The sequence below is a fragment of the Coloeus monedula genome (genome assembly GCF_965178545.1).
Source record: "Coloeus monedula genome assembly, chromosome: 4".
Taxonomy (NCBI): Eukaryota; Metazoa; Chordata; class Aves; order Passeriformes; family Corvidae; genus Coloeus; species Coloeus monedula.
Window position 1 is genome coordinate 74,104,780 of NC_138784.1, and position 19,255 is coordinate 74,124,034.

General features: G+C 46.5%; 1 protein-coding gene across 1 annotated transcript in view; it reads right to left on the reverse strand.

Moving 5' to 3' along the window:
- Window positions 1-19,255, reverse strand: part of PLXNA4 (plexin A4) — a gene marked incomplete at both ends in the record, with an annotated part of 391,941 nt that overhangs the window by 358,086 nt on the left and 14,600 nt on the right. The window contains one exon of the mRNA XM_082280537.1: window positions 14,445-14,627. Within this exon, the coding sequence (XP_082136663.1) occupies window positions 14,445-14,627 (183 nt within the window). The remainder of the gene's footprint in view (window positions 1-14,444; window positions 14,628-19,255) is intronic.

The window sequence follows — 19,255 nt, forward strand, 5'->3', positions numbered from 1 at the left end:
AAAGCATCCTGTGGTGCTGGTGCAGCAAAGCTCACCTGACTGTGACTGTCAGATGTGTGATCCCAAGGAGATCCCAGCCTCCTCGGCCACTCCTAAGTCCCTGAATTTTCTGGCAGTGCCCCTGGTCACTGCAGATGCCATAAATTCTCCAGGCTTTCTTTCTCTTTTAAGCGAGACTAAAGGTTTTTCCCTCAGCTTTTAGCAGTTTAGGGAGAGTTTGTAACGCCATCAAAAAGAATCCCTGGGTGTGCTGCTGTGCTAGGGCTGCTCCAGCCCCTTTTTCCCCCCTAAACCACTTGAATTTCAGCCCACTGTCCCCACTTTTAAGCCACCTCCTCTATATTCTTTGCCAGCTCTAGGTTCCTGGCCCTGGCATTCACAGAAGAGTTCAGACAATTCACTTGCAGTAGAACAAAGAAAATACCAAGACCAAAAGAAATGGCCCCACCTGAGCAGGTTAATCAAATTTCCAGCAGGAAAATCCTGCATAAAATAACCCTGCACTGATCTTTTCTGTTATCCTAATGTTGGAGCACCTCACAACCACAAGCAGAGAAACACCATTACTGTCACAGGCAGGGAGCAGAGAAATAAGGGATATTCACATCTGAACAAGTTGCCCTCGGCTCCCCCTTAGCTCTAATGGAGAGAAATGAACATTTTCTGGCAGAACTCACCTGCCCTGTTTTAGGGCAGTTTTATTCTCTTGCAGAAAGAGATGATGTGTGTCCTGAAAGGTCTGATTTCTCTCCCTGGATAGGGGAGGAAGTTGGCAGAACCGCCTGGGTATGGAAATATCCTACATAATGAGATGAATCCCTCCTCTCCAAAAGTTAGCTCTGTAAAAGTCAGTAGCAAAGCAGGAACTGAATTCAGGATTCTTATATTTTAGTCTGATCAAACTGTAAATGGACATCAAAGGTGAACAAAGCCAAAGGGTCACACCAGGAGTAACAAAGTTGTGGGGGCTTGAAGGAAGCTCCCTATGGGTAAGGAACACAGAGGGTGGAGGAGGGAAAACTGGAATATCCTAAAAATCAAGTTTAAAGGACATTCAGACAAGGTGATTAAGGGAAGAAAGGAGACGGAACAGCAGAGATGGGGGTCACACTGCTCGGAGAATGCTGCAGGTGTGAAGACAATCCAGAAGGAACCCACACTGACTGTCCCTGGGAATATATATGGAAAAAAACCTTGCTAAGACACCATCCCCAGTCCAGATATTGTAAAGGAGGAACTCAGTCCTTTCCCAAATATCATCTTCCCACCCCTCTCTTCATTTTAATAACTGCAGGATAAATAGGGAAAGCAGACAGTCAAGTCTGAGATCATCCAGAGATCACACAGGGAATGTAACTGGGAGCAGATCCCACCACAGCCTGAAACCCTGAGAGTGAACTTTCTGGGAGTCTGACTCCAATTCCAAATTTTGCAGCTTATTTTCTATTTAAAAAATAAAAATACAGAAGTAGATGTGGGAACCAGGTGACAAGGCTGACCTGTGCATCTTGGAGGGAGAAACTGCAAGGTGGCCACCAGCACCTTTCCATAAGGAGAGTGAAAGCAAAAAAAGCAAGAGCTCAGTCTCTGCAAGCAATTAAAGAGCTGTTAATGAAATCACCTGCCACAGAGAATTGACAAAACATAGAAAAGAAGTCACTTCAGAGCCTGCCAGGGCAGCCCTGGCACGGCCAAGGGGCCTGCTGGCTGGGGTATATTTAGTGCCAGTGATATCATCTTTCCCAGCAGCCAGGAGAAGGACAGCACTTCCATGGCAATGTCAGGGAGAGCTCGGAGAGGGAAGAGCTCGAGATTTCCTTAACAGGGAAGGAAGCAGCACAGAGGCTACACTGCAGAGCAGGCAGCAGTCAGGGGCTGCAAAACGAGCAAGGCAAAAACCCCAGGAGGAAAAAAGCCCCACAGAATATCTATATTGGTGTATTAAACAATGTCAGAATCAGTGTAATGTGTTTGGGGTTCTTCAGCTCCTATTGCCACATCCCAGCCTGGGACTACTCAGAGCTTTTGAGGAGGGGTAGAGCTCAAATTCCCCTTGCCAGGTTCAAGCTAAAGATTAATCTTTTTTCAACAGAAGGGCATAAAACCCCTTGGTGAACAGCCCTGCACCTGCACTTCCACCCATTGTGCTGACAATTTGTTAATGCAGAACGTTGGAATATTAATTACAGCAGATCTTTCAATTGCCTGCCCTCCATCTCTGCTTCACAGCACTGCCAGTCCCCTAAGAAAAACCAGATTCCTCTAAAAACTGAGAGGTTGGCTTAAGAATCATGAATTAACAATCAATGCTCACTTTTAGCTTACTATTACAGTTACTATCAGTGCCAGGATGCACTTGGGACTGTATTTATATTTACCTGCACCACCTCAGCCCAAGCAGCCCCCTCCCCTCAAAGTAAGAATATCCCTGTCATGTGCCCCAAAGCCAAAGCCACATTTTACATCTCTAAATGAACGGATGTAATACACCAGGGCAGTCCTGCACTGCTCACCATCTTAAAATGTATTCTTTTTCCTGCTATATTATGAAAATTTATTTCACTACTGGGGTTCCCAGGTGAGTTCAATTCTCCAGCTTCCAAGCTGACAAAAATGCTAACCTGGCAGAAGAAGTTTAACAAAGAGACTAAAGGCAGCAGTCTCACAAGATCTCCCATCTCTCCACATATTGCAGGCTAGAGGACAGACATGCAAGGAAAACAGACATACAAATTTAGAAACCTTTTTTCTTCTCTCTCTCCATGAATAGAAAAATTAGTTAAAAATTCAGAATTTAGGTGGGATTTGGGGAATTAATTTACATCACAGGGGGAGAAGGGGCTTGAAAGCATCAAAAGACTTTGACTTTTCCATATCATGGTAGAAGTATCTGTAAGAAGAGAACTAATTAAACACAAAACTAAAAAAGAAAGGAGGGAAAGGGAGGGGAGGAGGTCAAGTAACCATAAGTGGTTGTTTCATAGACCATACAACTTTCACAGCTTGTTTGCTGTATTGAAAAAGAGAGGAGGAAGAAGCAATCAGTTTTGATTTGGCACAGAGCTGGGTTGGGTTTATTTCTTGTAAAATTTTCCTCCATTCTGTAAGACAACAATAAAATTAGTTATTCTCATTTTAAGAGACACTCCAGCCTAACAGGATGCCAGGGTCCCATCGCTCACCAGCACACAGGTGTTGTCTGAAGGGCAGGAGAGCTGTCCTTATCACTCAGGTTCTCTCTATCCTCAACATCTTCCCTTGGACCCAAAGGAGATCAATCGACAGTGCACGAAACCCGAGAGAAACCCACACAAACTCATAAGCAGTGGGGGAAAAGATCAAAGTGCCTGTGGTGTGTGAAACCACATCCACCCCATCAGATATCACAAGCCATAAACTCCCCTGATAACCCAGCCCTGATCAACCACATGACAAATACAGGAAGATATGCACAGTGCCAGTCGTGGTGTTTAATTAGATTTCATCAGGAGGGGTCCTGAAAAATTCATATGATGAGGTCTCTGCCAGTCTCAGCAATAACCTTTTTCCCTGACATCACTGGAATTTATTGCCAGCTTCAGTTAAATAAAAAAAAAAAAAAAAAACAACTTACAAGAAGTCAAAAGGATGACTCCAGAGCTCAGCCATGAGGATCTCAGCAGGGTGGGATGCCAGCACAGCTGGCAGGAGAAGCAGTGGTTTGCACTGCCAGGATGCCACAGACCCAGTGCTCCAGGGTCCTTGCCCAACACACCACACCAGCTGGAAAAACAACCCTCAGCAGAGCTTCCCAAACCCACCAAAATCCCCCAGGAGCTGCTGTTTTTTATCCAAAGTGACCCAGCCCTGTGAATCAGCAGCAGAACATGTTCAGCACCACAGAGTGCAGCCAGAGCTGAAACCCACAGAGGACTTGCTCCCAACTTTCCTCTACAGACTTTGCTGCTCTGGACACCCCCTGGGGTCCCAAACCATCTCTCTTTACAGCCTTGGAGTGTTTCACTGGGTTCTAACACACACTTCCAGGCTCACTGCTCCAAGGAAGATCCCAGCTTGGTGCTGATGGGATGCACAAGAACAGCTCTTAGGGGTGATGTTCCATGGGATTAAGGGATATCTCCATAAACAGAGTCCTGCCATCTCTAGTCAAGTATGGACACCAACCCAGCCAGCAAACCTGGGTCCTGCACTGGAATATCACTCCAACTTTATAATTCAATACTTTTAGTTTGGAGACTGAAAAACCATCCTTGGTGTCATAGTGACATTGGCCAGGATGAAGAAATCCAAGCAATGAGAGTGAAATAATGACAAAAACATCAACATCAACCTAGATTTGACACCACCAGTTACAGTCAAGTCTGTAGGTTTAGCTGCTGCTATCACAGCCAGGAAGATGCTTTTTGGTCACCCTGCACACAGCAAATCTCATCTTTGATTAACTGCCCTGGTCTAGTCTTCAGTCCATATTTCTACACCCCTGACCCAGCAATCAAAGCTTTTCTAATTCCAGAAGGGGCCAGGAGCCTGCAGCTCTTCCATATGGTTTCATTTAGGGGAGGTGAGAGGCCACTGACAGGGTTTTGGAGGTTAAAGAAAAAAAAACCCAAAGCAAAACAAAAAGACAAGTGTCAGAACAAGCAGGAACAGATCCCCAAATCCCACACAGCACCACACGTCTTCACTCCCGCAGACACCAGATGGGCTGGGGCCTACAGAAACCAGCACAACTCCTCACACACAAGTCCAACAACCAGCAATCCATCAAAGCTTGAGAGCTCTCCAGCCAGGCTGCCTCCACAGAATGGGACAAAACGAAGCCAAAGAGTCGTTAAACCAAAATGAAAGAAGCACGAGGGGGGAAGGGCTCAAGTTGGAAAGGAGCAAGGGGGATTTTATTTCTGCTTTTTTTTCCTCAAGCCCCACCAGCAGCATTCACAACTCCTGGAGGTGCTGGTGGCATTGGAGTTCCCTCACAGGGGTTCACAACCTCTGCACTGAGCAGAGGCTCTGCCACACACCAGGACGTTGGGTGTGTTCAGGGGAGACGTGGAAAGAGACCTTCCAACCATGCCCAGCCCAAAGCTGCTTATCCCAACAAAGGGAGACACATTCCTTTTTGCCTTTCAATTATAAGCTGGCTCGTAAATCAAACCTCTGGTTCTTACACTTCTTTGTCATTTGAGGGAAAGGCTCTTTTTCCAAGGATTCCTCCTGCAAGCTGCGGTCCCTTCTCCAGCTCCAGCAACACAACTAATTACACCACTTTTGTTTGCTATGAACTCACCCTGCCTTTGCCAGGCCAGGCGTTGGACTCTGATTGCCTCCACAAATGCCTAATTATGGGTCACAAACCAAACAAATCCTCCCCCAGCTTAAACATCAGCTGTGAGGAGGAGAAAATTACTGTAAAATAAGCATTCCCCTCTATTTCCTCAGGGGTATCCCACAGCTGGTTTCAAATTAGAGGGTTCCTAGAGGTGGGCTGGGGCAGCTGCTTAAGTCAAATTGTTGTCACAGTGCAATAGAGAACAAAACCTGCAAGACACATGTTTATTTAAGCAATATTTTGCACTGATACATGTATTTGCACAAAGTTCATTTCAAAACTCTGTATCTGTGGCTATTCTGTTTTCATCCCCTCCAACCCTACTCTGCTGTCTCTGCACAGCAGTGATTTCCAGCACCTGGGAAATGAGCTAAAGCTGTCACTCCAGACGGCAGCAAATACCTGCAGAAATGGCCCAGCTGAGACTCAACAAAGCCAGTGTCAACATAAGGAGTGAACAGTGGGGACAAGAAACTTCTGTGCAAAGCATTCCCCATGGGCACAATGGGATCCTGCAAAAGAGCTTCAGAGAATCACAGAATATCCTGAGCTGGAAGGACTCCACAAGGATCATCCAAGTCCAACTCCTTGCCCTGATCAGGACATCCTAAAATCCCACCTTGTGCATCCCTGAGAGCATTGTCCAAATGCTCCTGGAGCTCTGGCAGCCTTGAGAATGTGACCATGCCCTGGAGAGCCTGGTCAGGGCCCCACCACCCTCTGGGGCAAGAACCTTTTCCTAATCTCCAACCTAAATCTCCCCTGACACAGCTCCAGATGTTCCTTTGGCTCCTGTCCCTGGTCACAGAGAGAGATCAGTCTGCCCCTCAGGAGGAAGCTGCAGACTGTGATGAGGTCTCCCTCAGGCTCCTCTTCTCCAGGCTGAACAAACCAAATTACCTCAGCTGTTCCTCAAATGGCTTTTCCCCATCTTCATTGCCCTCCTTCAGACACTCTGGTGGCTTTATAGTTATCTTTCTTCTACTGTGATGCCCAAAATTGCGCACAGGACTCAGGGTGAGAGCAGAGCAGGACAATCCCCTCTCTCAACCACCCAGCAAAGCTGTGCCTGATGTCCTCCAGGACATGGTTTGCCCATATTCCACTTGCCATTGACCAGGAAGAGCAGGAAACTGAACCGGGATCTCACTGCCATGGTTCACATCCCCAACAGTGCCCTGTTCCATTCCTCTGCCCATCCCTTCCTAAGGACAAGAGCTGTCAAATTGAGATATCTCCATTCCCCCCATCAGCAGCGGAGGCAGAGATCAGTCATCTGGCCAAAGGGAGAGGGAGGAGGTGAGAGACTGAAGAGGTGATTTTGGGCACAGATACGGCAGCAGGATGGTGAAGGGGTAGAGTAGAGGATGGTGAAAGGAAGAGATGGATGCACAGTGCCTTATCAGGGTCTTGCTGTTCTTTCAACTGGCTCCCTGATAACATATGGAGCTTAATCAAATATGCAAATGATGTCCTAAGTAGAGACAAAGGAAATGGAGAAATAAACCCAGAGACGATGCATGAAAACAAGCCGATAACATGAGGGAGTGGGGAGAAGGTTTTCTCTTTTTGATAAAATTATTTCAAAAGATTAAATTAAAGCAAAACTAATTAGGAAAACCACACTTAAGCTGGCTTCCCCTAAGAAGGGTCAGCAGGCAAGAGGCATTCAAATCAAAGGCAGATGCAAGAGGCACTTCAAGGGCTCCCTGAAAAGTGATTATCCCAGTCAAAGAGGAAGGGGATAGAGAGGAGGAAGGCATCACAAGAGCCTTTTTGGCTGGGCATCCATCCGGGCATTCAATGGAGTGTATGGGGAGCTAAACAGCTTCTCTTTGTCACCCCGGAGAGCAGAAGGAGCAGGTGAAGACCAAAGCTGATCACCTGATGTTCCAACCACAGCATTTCTCTGAGAACAAAGGGGCAAAGAGAAGCAAATGGACCAGAGGAACTAGATTTACCTTTCCTTTTATCCCACCCCTGCATGATTTCCATCAGCAGCACTGGCCGTGCCAGGCTCTGCAGCCTGAACACCCCACAGAGCTGCTGACACCATGCAGAAAAATCACCTGCCACCACCACAGGGCAGGTGACAACCAGCAGCACAGCAAGCTGTCCCCCTGGGAGGCTGCAGAACCCGTGGATTCCAGCAAGGAACAGGCAGCAGGACATTGTTACCTGTCTCCTCGTGTCTGGTTTTGTCACTAACATCCCCCTGCCATGCACAATGAACATCCTCAGCCTTCTGTGGGGAAATCCAGCTCTGCAAAGCTGTCAAATGCAGGCTGCATTTAAAGGAAGGGTTTGAAGAGATAAAGGTACAACCTGCTGCCTTCCCTGCTGCAGTGGGCTCACTGGAGCCAGCTCTTTCTCCTGGAGCTGGGAGTAGAAACACACAGTGCAGCACTGCTGGCATAGAATTCGGAGGGATTAGACAGTTATTTGCAACTCTCACTGCATGATCACAAGATTCCATCTCTGACAAGACTCTGAGTCACAGCTAAACCAGAATATCCCAAAAAAAAAAAAAAAAAAAAAAGAGCATCACTCAACACATGTGGGAAAGGCACCCAGCAAAAACACAGCTCAGCCAAACCCCGCACACCAGCATGGAGATTGCTGAGTAGTCAGAAAGCAGAGAGGGGTACTTGAAGGAGAGACATGGGAAATTAATCACTCACTGCCAAAAAGCAGGCTCCAGTTTTCCCAGGAACAGCAGCCTTCATGTCAGCAGGAGAAAAAAAAAAAAAAGTTTTCCTACTGCAGTTAGACAGTGCTACAAGCTGCAGTGTGTGTGAGACATGGACAAGCTGTAGCTGGAAGTCCCAGAGCAATGGAAATGAGGGAAACGAGGGATGTGAGAGGCAAAGCAGCCACCTGCAGAGATGGAACCCTTAGTGGGTGTTTCAAACAAGTGTTGGCTGCACCAGTTCAGCAGCAGAGCCTGGACAGAGCCCCTCTGACGTGGGTTAGGGCAGGGGATGGATTACAGGGTAACCCAGGCTGGAAGGGACCTCACAGGGTCTCTAATCAAACCTTCTGTTCAAAGCAGGATCTGCTGCAATATCAGACTGGGTTGTTCTGCCCCTTCTGGCCTTGAAAATCTCCAAGAATGGGAAGAACTGCTTCTTCAAGGTCTTCATGGACAAAAAGCTTTTCCTTATATCCAGTTGGAATTTCCTCATGCCAATTTGTGCCCGCTGTCCCACATCCTTTCCTCACTCACCAACAAGAAGAACCTGTCTCCAACTCCTCAACCTCCTTGTTGGCATGGGAATGCTGTTACCTGGTCCCTCCCACATTTTCTCATCTCCAGCCTGAATAAGCTCAGTTCTCTCGTCCCCTCCTCTCAGGGCAGGTTCTCCAGCTCCTGGCCAGACTCTTCACCCTTTCCTGAACTTGTTCTGGTTGATCAACAAATTTTTTTTGCTCTGAGTAGCCTAAAACTGGGTGCAGTATCTGGATATGGCCTGGCCATTGAGCCCAAGATGATCACCTTCCCTCCACCTACTGGCAGTGCCCCTATTTGCATATCCCACATCTTTGACTTCACCCACAGGAACAGAATCCATTCACTTTTAGGTCATTTTAGGACTGCATGATCACCAGCCAACAATTTTTACATGACCCAGGAAAAATTGTGCTGCTGCCCAGTGTCCACATATTCCCATCACCCCTTTCACCCACCACAAGCACCAAGTGCTGAGTCCACCACAGCTACCAAAACCACAACTTTAAGTGCTTTAGCCAGAAAAATTAACTGATTTCTAGGCATCCAAGCTGGCAACAACCTCTCAAAGAGGAGCTGTGCATCAAGGTAGGACACAGACAACTGCAGACATCAAATTCTGACAGGAACCAGCATCGCTCCATCACAAGTGAGCGAAGCAGCCGGACTCCTGCTGGCTCAGGAAGCTGTGAGGAGAGGCCAGGGTGAACCAGCCCCTCTTGCAGAAGCCATCTTCCCAGCAGGAGCCAGAGCCTCTCCAGCATGTTTTCAGAGCAGTCAAGTCCACTTGCCAAACAGTGGGGGGAAAAATTAAAATTCAAAAGATCCCCGAGTGTTTCAAGGCAGCAGAGGGAAGGAGAAGAGAGCTGAGTTTCCCTGCTGGCATTCACACACAGGGCTGTCAGCTGCAGAATTCCCTCCAGGGAGTATCAAAACCGAGCAGGGCTTCTTGTTTTGTGTGTACTCAGAAACCCTCTGGCCTGGAGGAGCAGTGGGGATCTCTGGCTGTGCCTGCAGTTACCACCAGGCTGATGTTCCATGCATGGCAATCCCAGAGCTGCCACATCAGCTCCAGTTCCTTGGATGGGAAATAAATTCCAACCCCCTGGGTGGAACTGGGACGCCAATTCCACAGGCAGGGACAACTTCCACTCTACCAGGTTGCTCCAAGCCTCATCCAACCTGGCCTTGAACACTTCCAGGGATGGGCATTCACAACTTAGCACTTGCCCAACACCACTGTGAGAGGGGCCAAAACAAGAACTGCAAATCCCAGCTCTCACATTTTAAATTCTCCCTGTGGTGCTTTGCCTCTGGATGCAAAGAGAGCACGGTCTCACGGCTTTGGGGCTATCCAGAGGGTTGTTCGTGGAACTGGTCAATACTGAGAGTTTTCTCCTAAATAGAGTTGATACCTGGTGGGAAGTGCTGGCTGGATTTCAGAGCTTTCTGATCTGAATGAAAACCTTCACCCTACATGACATTCTATATATAAAAACCCTTCAAAGACCACAAACTGATAGGATTTGATGAAAAATGAAATACAGCCCACAGAGTGAAAGTGTTGGTTTTTAAGCTGAAGTTCTCTCTCTGCAAGGAATTCAGCATAGAAAAGGCTTTGAGTGAAATATTTAGCTGGAATAAAAAGAAACCAAACAATTTCTTACAGGGAAGTTTTAAATTAATGAAAATTTCTACTACTCCATTTTTAAATAAACATTTCAAAATGGAACAGAGCTTTGTTTTGTGAGAAATGCAATTCCTAGGGCTGTTGCCAGGCTGACATTTGAAAGCTCAACTCTCCCTTTACACCTGCACCTACACACAGAATAATTGCAGGTGAGTTGTATTTCTTTGACTGGGAGTGATCTGCACAAAAGCAGTGACCCATAAATTAAATGCCTGGGGGAGGAATATGAGGAATATGGGTTACTGCTCTGCTTCCCTAGTGATGCCAGGTATTAGTGGCACCAGGAAAAAAAATCCAAACCAAGCATACAAAGCATCTCCATGAGTACATCCCTGATTTTCGCCTACGACCAGAGCAAAGACCTGAGAGTGTCATGAGAGAGTGAGCAAAGGAAAAATAAAAAGCCAGGGAATTTTGACACCCAGCTGTTTTAGAGCCAAGTGGTTTGCAGGGAGAACATCCCCACGAATAGCTCCTGTGTTGTTTGCAGGGAAACAAAACAGACATTTGTTAAACTCCAGTGAGGGGTTTTTTTTCCATCTCCTGAAAGAAATCACTAAAAATTCCCAGGGGGTGTCAACTGAATTTCAGCCACGGGTTTTGCCTGAAGCATTCCCCATGGTACAGAGGAGTTCACTGCCAAAGAAGCCCATCAGGATCCCTGGATTACACTAAAGCTGTGGGAACACTCACCAAAGTGGTACAAACACAGGGAACACCACAGGACAGCCAGCACAGGAGGGAATCAAGATACTGGGTTCTAACTGAGCACAGCAAGATTAAATATTTCTCATTAAGCAATGCCACAAGTGGTCAGGAGCTGGTTTTCCAATACACCTGATTTGTTGAGTTCAGCTGTTTGAGGTGATCACACACCTCACAGCACTTAATGCATTCATTTTCGCCAGTGTTTTTTGAGCAAGAAAAATATTCCCTACCTCTTGCAGGACAGAAAATGAGACATGGAGACACACCAGAAGATTCTGGCAGAACAAAGGACTGGACCTACTCCTCCCTAGCCCACCCTGCTCCATCCACAAGAAGCCACAAACCCCCATTAAACCTTTAATCCAAGGGCAGTGGGTTTTGTGCATTAGATATGGACAGGGGGAATTTTCCTTTTCTGTAGCTCTTCATTTTTATCCTATTTATTTCTTCATTCTGCAGGGCCAGGCTGTGCCTCGGTCAAGGCAGCAGAACTGGAGAGAATATTTCTCCAGCACATTTATTCCATGCCTCCCTGATGGACTGCACATGGAGCTTTGTGAATGAGCAAGGGTTGCAAAATGTATTTTGCCTGGGGCAGTGAAATAGCTGGGGCCAACCATGTCATTCGGTTTCACTCACACTTTCCCTACCCTATCTCTGTCTTGGTTTTTCCTTTTCTTTCTCTCTTTGTTGTCTTGGTTACATGGGCAGATTCCTGATATGCTGCTAGTGTTCATTTTAATGATATGTTCCTGTAAAGCACAATATTTTCCTTCAGTTGTGTGTGCCACTGGATAAATTCCTTTGACACATGTGACATTTGTATATCAACTATCAGATATTGCTTTATGACTGTGGGTATTTCGCAGAGCATTCATGGATCACCTAAATCAAAGTCTGATACACAGTCTGCCACTTTCATATATAAAAAGAAAAACCACAGAGAGAGGAAAATACGGAAACTGCAGAAAAATAAGCAGCAAAGTTTCTCCAAAACCATCTTGTAATGACTTGCAGCAAGTCTCCCAAGCACGGAATAAATCCTGCTATCTTGGAGATAATCTCAGAACTGCTCTTTCATGCCATCCAAAATATTCCACTGCAGCTTGACTGAGGAGCTGCACTGCACCAGGAGAAGCAGCAGAGTGTGACATGCCTGGTAGGACCCCAAAAGCACAAAAAAAAAAAATCACTGTTCCTGGAATTTGTTCAGGAGTTTCATCTAATCCTACAAGGCTTATTCCAATTTACCACTGTTTTTAAACAGCAAACAAACTTCATGCTAAAATCATGGATTATGCTGGAGCTGCAATCCCAACACAGCCTTTTCCTTGATCCCTCTTCAGCAGCACCTGATTGATGAGCCGAGGTGGAAAACAAAGCATCAGAAGGCCCATGGCAGGGGTCAAGGAGCACCAAGGGAAAATCCTGAGTGCCAAACCACCCCAAGGAGGTGACAGGTTGCTGTCCCAAGGTCAGACACCCTCAGGAGCATTGGAGGGGGACAATGTGTGGAGGAGAGTCAGGGACTGCAGAAGTCACAGCAAGGATGAGGATGAACCTACAGGACCTAAAGGTTTCCAGGAGTCCAGATCATCTGGTTCAAAACCCTCACACATGTTCAAGGGAGCCCCATTTCACTTTGTGTCCTGCCTCTTTGGGGGAAATTTATTCACCTGAGCCAATCTCAGCCCAAGGCTCCAGCCCTGCTCCAACTCACCCAATGTGGGAACTACCACAAGCAGAATATTCAGCACATTAGGAGAAAGGGAATAAAATGAAGCTTTCTCAAATTACATCAGCCACTTCAGCTCTCCTCATTCTTTACCCTATAAGGCTGTCCCTGCTCCCTACCACACTCCATAAAGCACAGAGTTTTCTCTCCTATTTTCCCCTATTAAAAAGGAATCAGATCTTGGATTCTGCAACACGACCTGCAAAGGCAAAGACAGAGCTGTGGCTGAGCTTTCTTCTCCTGAATCCAAAAAAAAAAAAAACACCCCAACCAAAAGCTTGTGAGTGCAGGGAGAGCAGTCATTAAGTGTTTAGGTCTTTTGGATATTTACCATTCAGATCTCAGCTACCCCATTTCACTCCCTCCAAGAGACTGGCTAGAGAACTGAACAGTTTATTATGATATCACAGAAGAACTGAACAGTTTATTATGATATCACATATGACAGGAAAGCAAAACCAAATTAGGCAGGGGAGGAGATTCTTTTTATTATGACCATTTAAAAAACAATTTGGCTCCTTTTCCACATGCCTGAATTAAAAAAAAAAGAAGAACAAAACCTGCCATATTTTTTTTTTCAAAAGCACGAACAACCTTTCCTCTGTTTTGAACAAAGCCAGAGACATTTGCTAGCGGGCAGAATCCCATTCCCCTTGCAGCCCTCCCTCAGCATGGAGGAAATGCCATCTGAATTTACAACCCAGATTTGCTTTTCAAGTGAAGGAACAGGTAGAGGAACAAAACCAGAGATTTCAGACTTTCCTTAAGCATCTGTGAACAAACAACTCCCTTCACTCCCCACAAGCCACAGGGGGCCACATTTTCACAGCATTTTCTTTGCCCCAGCTTGGAAGTCTTAACTAGCAAAAGGGATTTAAAGAGGAAAGGACATCCTAAAACATCACAAGGCTCTGCTCAACCTCCCTTCCCAGCTTCTCCCCCATCTCTGTTATCATGGCAAAGCCACCATCTCCTTGCACATCCAGTAATTTACAGCACTCCTGGGCTGAGCATTCAGACAAACATTGTCAGACTGGCACAGAGGGGTTGAAATGGAGGCAGTGCCCATTAGCTCACTTCCAATAACCCTTCTTTCTTTGGGAAAGCCACAGGGAGATTATTCCACCCCTCCAGCCTATCTGAGTGCTTCCCAAGGCAAACACCAGCCTTGGGCCCATTTCCAGTGAGAACGGCCCCAACCACAAACATAAAGCTCATTATGGTTCGGGACACAGCTTTCCTTTGGTGCAAACACTCTTCATTCAGCACAAACCCCCAGCCTGACGTCAACAGCACAGCCACTAATCCCGTGCTGGGCTCGTGGTGAAATCACAGCCCAGTCACACTGCTCTGAAGATCTCCAGAGCATGAATCCTGTTTCCTAAACTTCAGCTCCATTCAGTTTTTCTCCAGCATGCACAGACACCCTGTGATCAACGACTCAATTAGAGATGGTCTGAACACAGAAAATTCTGTTGGATGCAAATTACATCACGTCCATCTGTAACTGGGGCTGTGGTTTGACTTCTGAAGCACTAATTTCCTGATGAATAACCATTTGAAAGAAGGATTTTATCCTCTCTCAGATCATCTCTATCCCTTGAGGGCAAAACACAGGTTTTTTGCCAACCAAACCATTTTTTATCCTCAAAATAGGAGCACCTTAGGACAAGGACTGTACTCATGCTCGATGCAACACTTAAATCTCCATAAAAATATGAAAATCTGAGTTAGAGGACCAAGTAGGTCTTACCTTCTTGAGCTTCCCACTCTTGGTGCCCACAAAAGCCAGGGAGTGGTTCTTGTAGACGTAGGCAATCACTGAGGTCATCCTGTCCCCATCCTCAGTGAAAATGGGGAGCCCTCGCACCATGGATGATACTCCCAAGGGGGCATTCATATCCAGGCCACAGAAATTGTCATCAATTGTTAACAGCTGCAAAGAAAGGAAGAAAAAGGGTATAAACAGCTGAAGTCACCAATTTTTCAGCCATTTGGTAAGTATCCATCCATTGCATAACATGCCTGTAATTTACACAGGCTGACAAAAATCAGGGAGGACTGGAGAAAGAGGTGGGAAAAAAAGTTGTCCAAAGTTACACAATGAGTTACAGCCAGAAGGAGAACTGGAAACTTGGTTCTCTTGAATGACAGCCCAGCAGGATACATTACATTAAGCCTTTTTCCTACTGCTTTACCAGCCAGTTTTACCAGTCAAGACTCACCAATCAAACGAAAGTCTGCTGAAAATGTCTTAAACATACCTAGTTCTGTCAAAAAAAAAGTATGCACACCATTCCTGTAGATCCAGAGTAAAAACCATGGAGCTAAATCTGGCAAATAAAATAGACCCCAAACTGACCATGTGATCCAATACTAAGGATCACATCTGTGAAACCTAAATAAGCACTCCTCCCCCTAATTCTGAACTCAGTAGGGTTGTTCATGCTGCATCTTGGGAATTACCATCCTCCAAGGAGTGTTCAAGCATTGTCTGAGAGAAAAATGGTCAGCCCAGTCCAAACCTGCGGTAGGGACCGTGGTAAGAATTAAACACCATAAACTTAAAGCCCTTTGCAGTACCTTAAGGGGGCTCCAAGAGAGCTGGAGCAGGACTTGGGGAGAAATTTTTGGCTGTGAGGGTGGGGAGGCCCTGGAACAGGTGGCCCAGAGAAGCTGTGGCTGCCTCTGGATCCCTGAAAGTGTCCAAGGCCACGTTGGACAGGGCTTGGTGCAACCTGGGATGGTAGAAGATGTCCCTGCCCATGGCCTGGGGTGGCACTGGACGACGTGAGGAAAAAACACATCTTGAAAAGCCAGTGTCCACAAAGAAGACAGAGAAGTCCTGAAACTTCATTTGAGTAAAGGGAGAGAGAGCCCACTGGGGCATATCCCCATGGGGTTTCTCTCTCAGGGTTTCAGAGGACACAGTCTCCTTTAATCCTAAACTCACCCTCTTCCTTTCCCCATTGCTGAGGTATCAGGAAGGTGTTCCCAGCCTTCCCAAACCACCTACCACATATCCCCCCTTGAACGTGCCATTTTCCCCCAAAGCTCAGCAGTTCAGGCTGTCTGGGTTCTGCAGATCCACCAGAAGTTCAGACTGTGTGGGCTCTGCCATAGACTTTGCCCAGACCCATTTGTCCATTACCCTGAAGTCGAGGAGTTCAAACCGTAGTTAAATTTTCTGGGTTTTGTAACAAACTTACAAAACTTGTGTGGATTGCAGTTGGTAGAGACATTAAGACCCATCTCAAAGACAATAACGCCTATTCCTCCTAAAGAGCCCTCACCCATCGAGTTGCCTGTAAGGACATTAGCATCCATCTTTCTTTAAGGTTCCTTCCAACCCAAGCCATTCTGGGGTTTTCCATTTTACTGGGATACTGTAACTCCCTGAAGTTCTTTGGAAAGGAGGGAAACTTCCACAGCTACTAAAGGGGCTTTCCAGCTTCTGTTGGAGATATCCATGAACTTCCCAACAACCAGAGAAAAACCCCTATTCATTAATGCTGCTGCCTGAGCTCCAACACCCACTGCATTTAAACTCAACAAGAGTTTCACCAGACAGATGCTCCACTGGGATCCCTTTACACAAATGAATGGAGTGTCCAGTTATCCCTAAGAGTGTTTCTTTGGGGTTTAAGGATTTCCAGAAACACAGCAGGAACATGGCACAGGCAGCTCTTCTACCTTCAGGTACCATCAAGGTGGGTGAAGCTAACACAGGTCACAGATCTCCACAGAATAAGTCAAATAAAGCTCCAAATATCCCAGCACACAACTGCCAGAGCAGACTTTATTAACTTCTCCGGGCCCCGCTCAGAGATTTCAAGTTAAGCATTCACTTGATATGTTTTGCTGGACTAAGGCCTAGAAAAGCAATAATTAATTGTACAGGAAGGTTGCCTAGTTCTGATATATCAGTAATAAGGGACCACGACGATTTTCTTTGTCTGAACTCGCATCTTCCTGGAAACACAGCTAAAAAAAGTGGTGCTCCCTGCTTGAGTTCACGAGCAGTAAAAGCCTGATAGTTGATTCATTTTATCCTCACCCAGCAATTACAGGCAATAATTACAGATGGTTTTGCTGAATGGAAGAATAATGTGTCCTAAATGTGTTTATAAATACATAAAACCTAGGAGGAATTCAAAGAGCCATTAGGAGGGATCAGCTAGCCTGAGCTCTGGCCTGCAGGAGTCATTAATGTTTGTGGACTGCCCTTTTTAGCAGGGCTAAAACACCAGCTCAAAGAGCAATTAGGGAGCAGATCAGCAGCCTCCACCATGCTGGCTAGTCCAAAACACCAGCAGAAAGTCCAAGATAAATCTGCAACCCAGCTCTAGGACATGGAAATCCATAATCAGCAGGGGAAAGGAGGCATGCCAGAGAAGAAGCCACCCAAACAAACTGGAAATGGACCTTCCAACAAAGCCAGGTGCCCACAAAAGGACTCCAGATCATCCCCTCAGCCCAACTCTACAGCCCCCTGATGTCCTTCCAGCCTGACTTGTTCTATGGATGTAGGATTTGAGAAGAAACTAGGTCTTCAAGTCAGGCCCAGTTTGACTAGAAGCTCTTACAATCTCAGATTAGCACAATTTGTGTTTCAAGGGTGCAATCAAACTGCCTAAGTGCTCACTAATAGCCTGACTGCAAAGAATCACCACAGGCTGAAAGCAGGAAACTCCCAAACAGCAGAAAGAAGGGAAAAGAAGGGAAGTTTTCAAGGAAAACAAGAGAGCTTTCTTCACCACCAAGAGAATGAAAAGCTTAATAGTGCCAGCAAACATCTTACCTGAGGTGCAGGGTACAAAGCTTCATCCCAAACAAGAGGAAATTAGTCTGACAAGCAGTGAAATGAGATGAATCCAGCAGAGCTGGCACAGCCAGAGGTATCCTCCTTGGGGGAGCACAGCCAAACCCAACCACTCCCGCTGAAGCACTTGAGCCCAGAAAGGCTCCATAAACTCATCTAACAACCTTCCTGCACGATCCAAAACCTCCCATCCCAAGCAGGGGCCTGGGAGGATAAAGCCCCAAAAATCACAGCATTAAGCACAAACACCTGTGGCTGATTTGCAGCCCATCTCCAACCTATGGAGGCTTAATTAATCTAATTGCCACCAGGTAGTTCCTCCTCCATCTGATTGGGCTCCAGCTGAACTCAGACCTATCCTTAATGGGGCTGATAAACCCACACAGACACAACATTAAATTTAATTTTTATTTCTTTTATTTCTAAACTATTTATTTCATCTTTATTTTACTCCTGACATTATTTCCAGAGGGACACATCCCTGTAAGAAGGATTTGCACAGAGTTATGGGGTCAATTTTTTTCAAAGAAGCTAGAGTCACACTAGATTTAATGAAGAAATTGTTTATAATGAGGGTGGAGAGGCCCTGGCACAGGGTGCCCAGAGAAGCTCTGGCTGCCCCATCCCTGGAAGTGTCCAAGGCCAGGTTGGAGAGGGCAACCTGGGATAGTGGAAGGTGTCCCTGCCCATGGCAAGGGCTTGGAATTTCATTGTCTTTAGGTCACTTTCAACCCAAACTATTCTGGCATTCTGAATCCACTCACGTGCTGCTGGTTGGGTGCCAGAGAAGCAATCACAGAGTTCGGATTTGCCATGTGGACAACCCTCCCCCAGGAACAGGAGCAAGGCCAGCAAGCCACACGCCACATGAAAACTATTTTCATTTAACATATTTGGGTTATTTCCTCTGGGGATCATCTGCCAAAAAAACGCCAGCAAGCAAAACCCTACAAATAAACACCACCCGGCTCCTGCACAGCTGTGGCTCTCAGCTGCACACAGGCCTTTGTAGAGACAGAAATACAGTCATCTTCTGCAGCAAAGAGAGACACGTAAGGAAGTTTGGATTTATGATGAAAGGGTCAGGAGTTGCAAGCACAGGTTTATTTTCAATTCCAGACACTCCTAGCAGCAATATAAAGTAGCCACGTTAAACTCTCTGGAGCTTCTCTGCTTGGCAATTTCATGTTAACGACTTTCCAGAATGAAGGAGGAGGTGAGGGCATGAATTCACTTCTAACGCTGCTGCCACAGCAGCTGGGATAGCAGGGAGAGGCAAAGGGAAGGTCTAAAGATGTGGGAATAATATCAGCAATTCTCACATCCCAAGCAGTTAAAATCCAACCCAAGAAGCCACTGCACAGCCAGCAGGTAACGTGGGAGGAAATGGGGGCCTGGAGCTGGAATGCTGGACTGGAATCCATCACTTCCTCATCTCACACCCAACTCCCACTTGCAAACGAGGGAATGTTTCTCACCACCACCCTGCCCCAGGGAAACTGAGAAACACAGGTTTATAAGGTGCTCTGCATAACCAAAATATCTTCATCTGAGACTAAGTGGCAGCTCCCAGGGTATAAATGCCCTCCCCAGTCTCAGCAGCTGCCTCTCCACCTTGGGCTGATGTTCAGGTGGGACCAGCTGGTTGTGTTCTGCTCCTGCCACCTCTCCCTGCGTCACCAGCCAGGGCTTCATCTGCAGCTATGGCCAGGTGTCACTGTCACCAGTGAAATGGGAAGGAT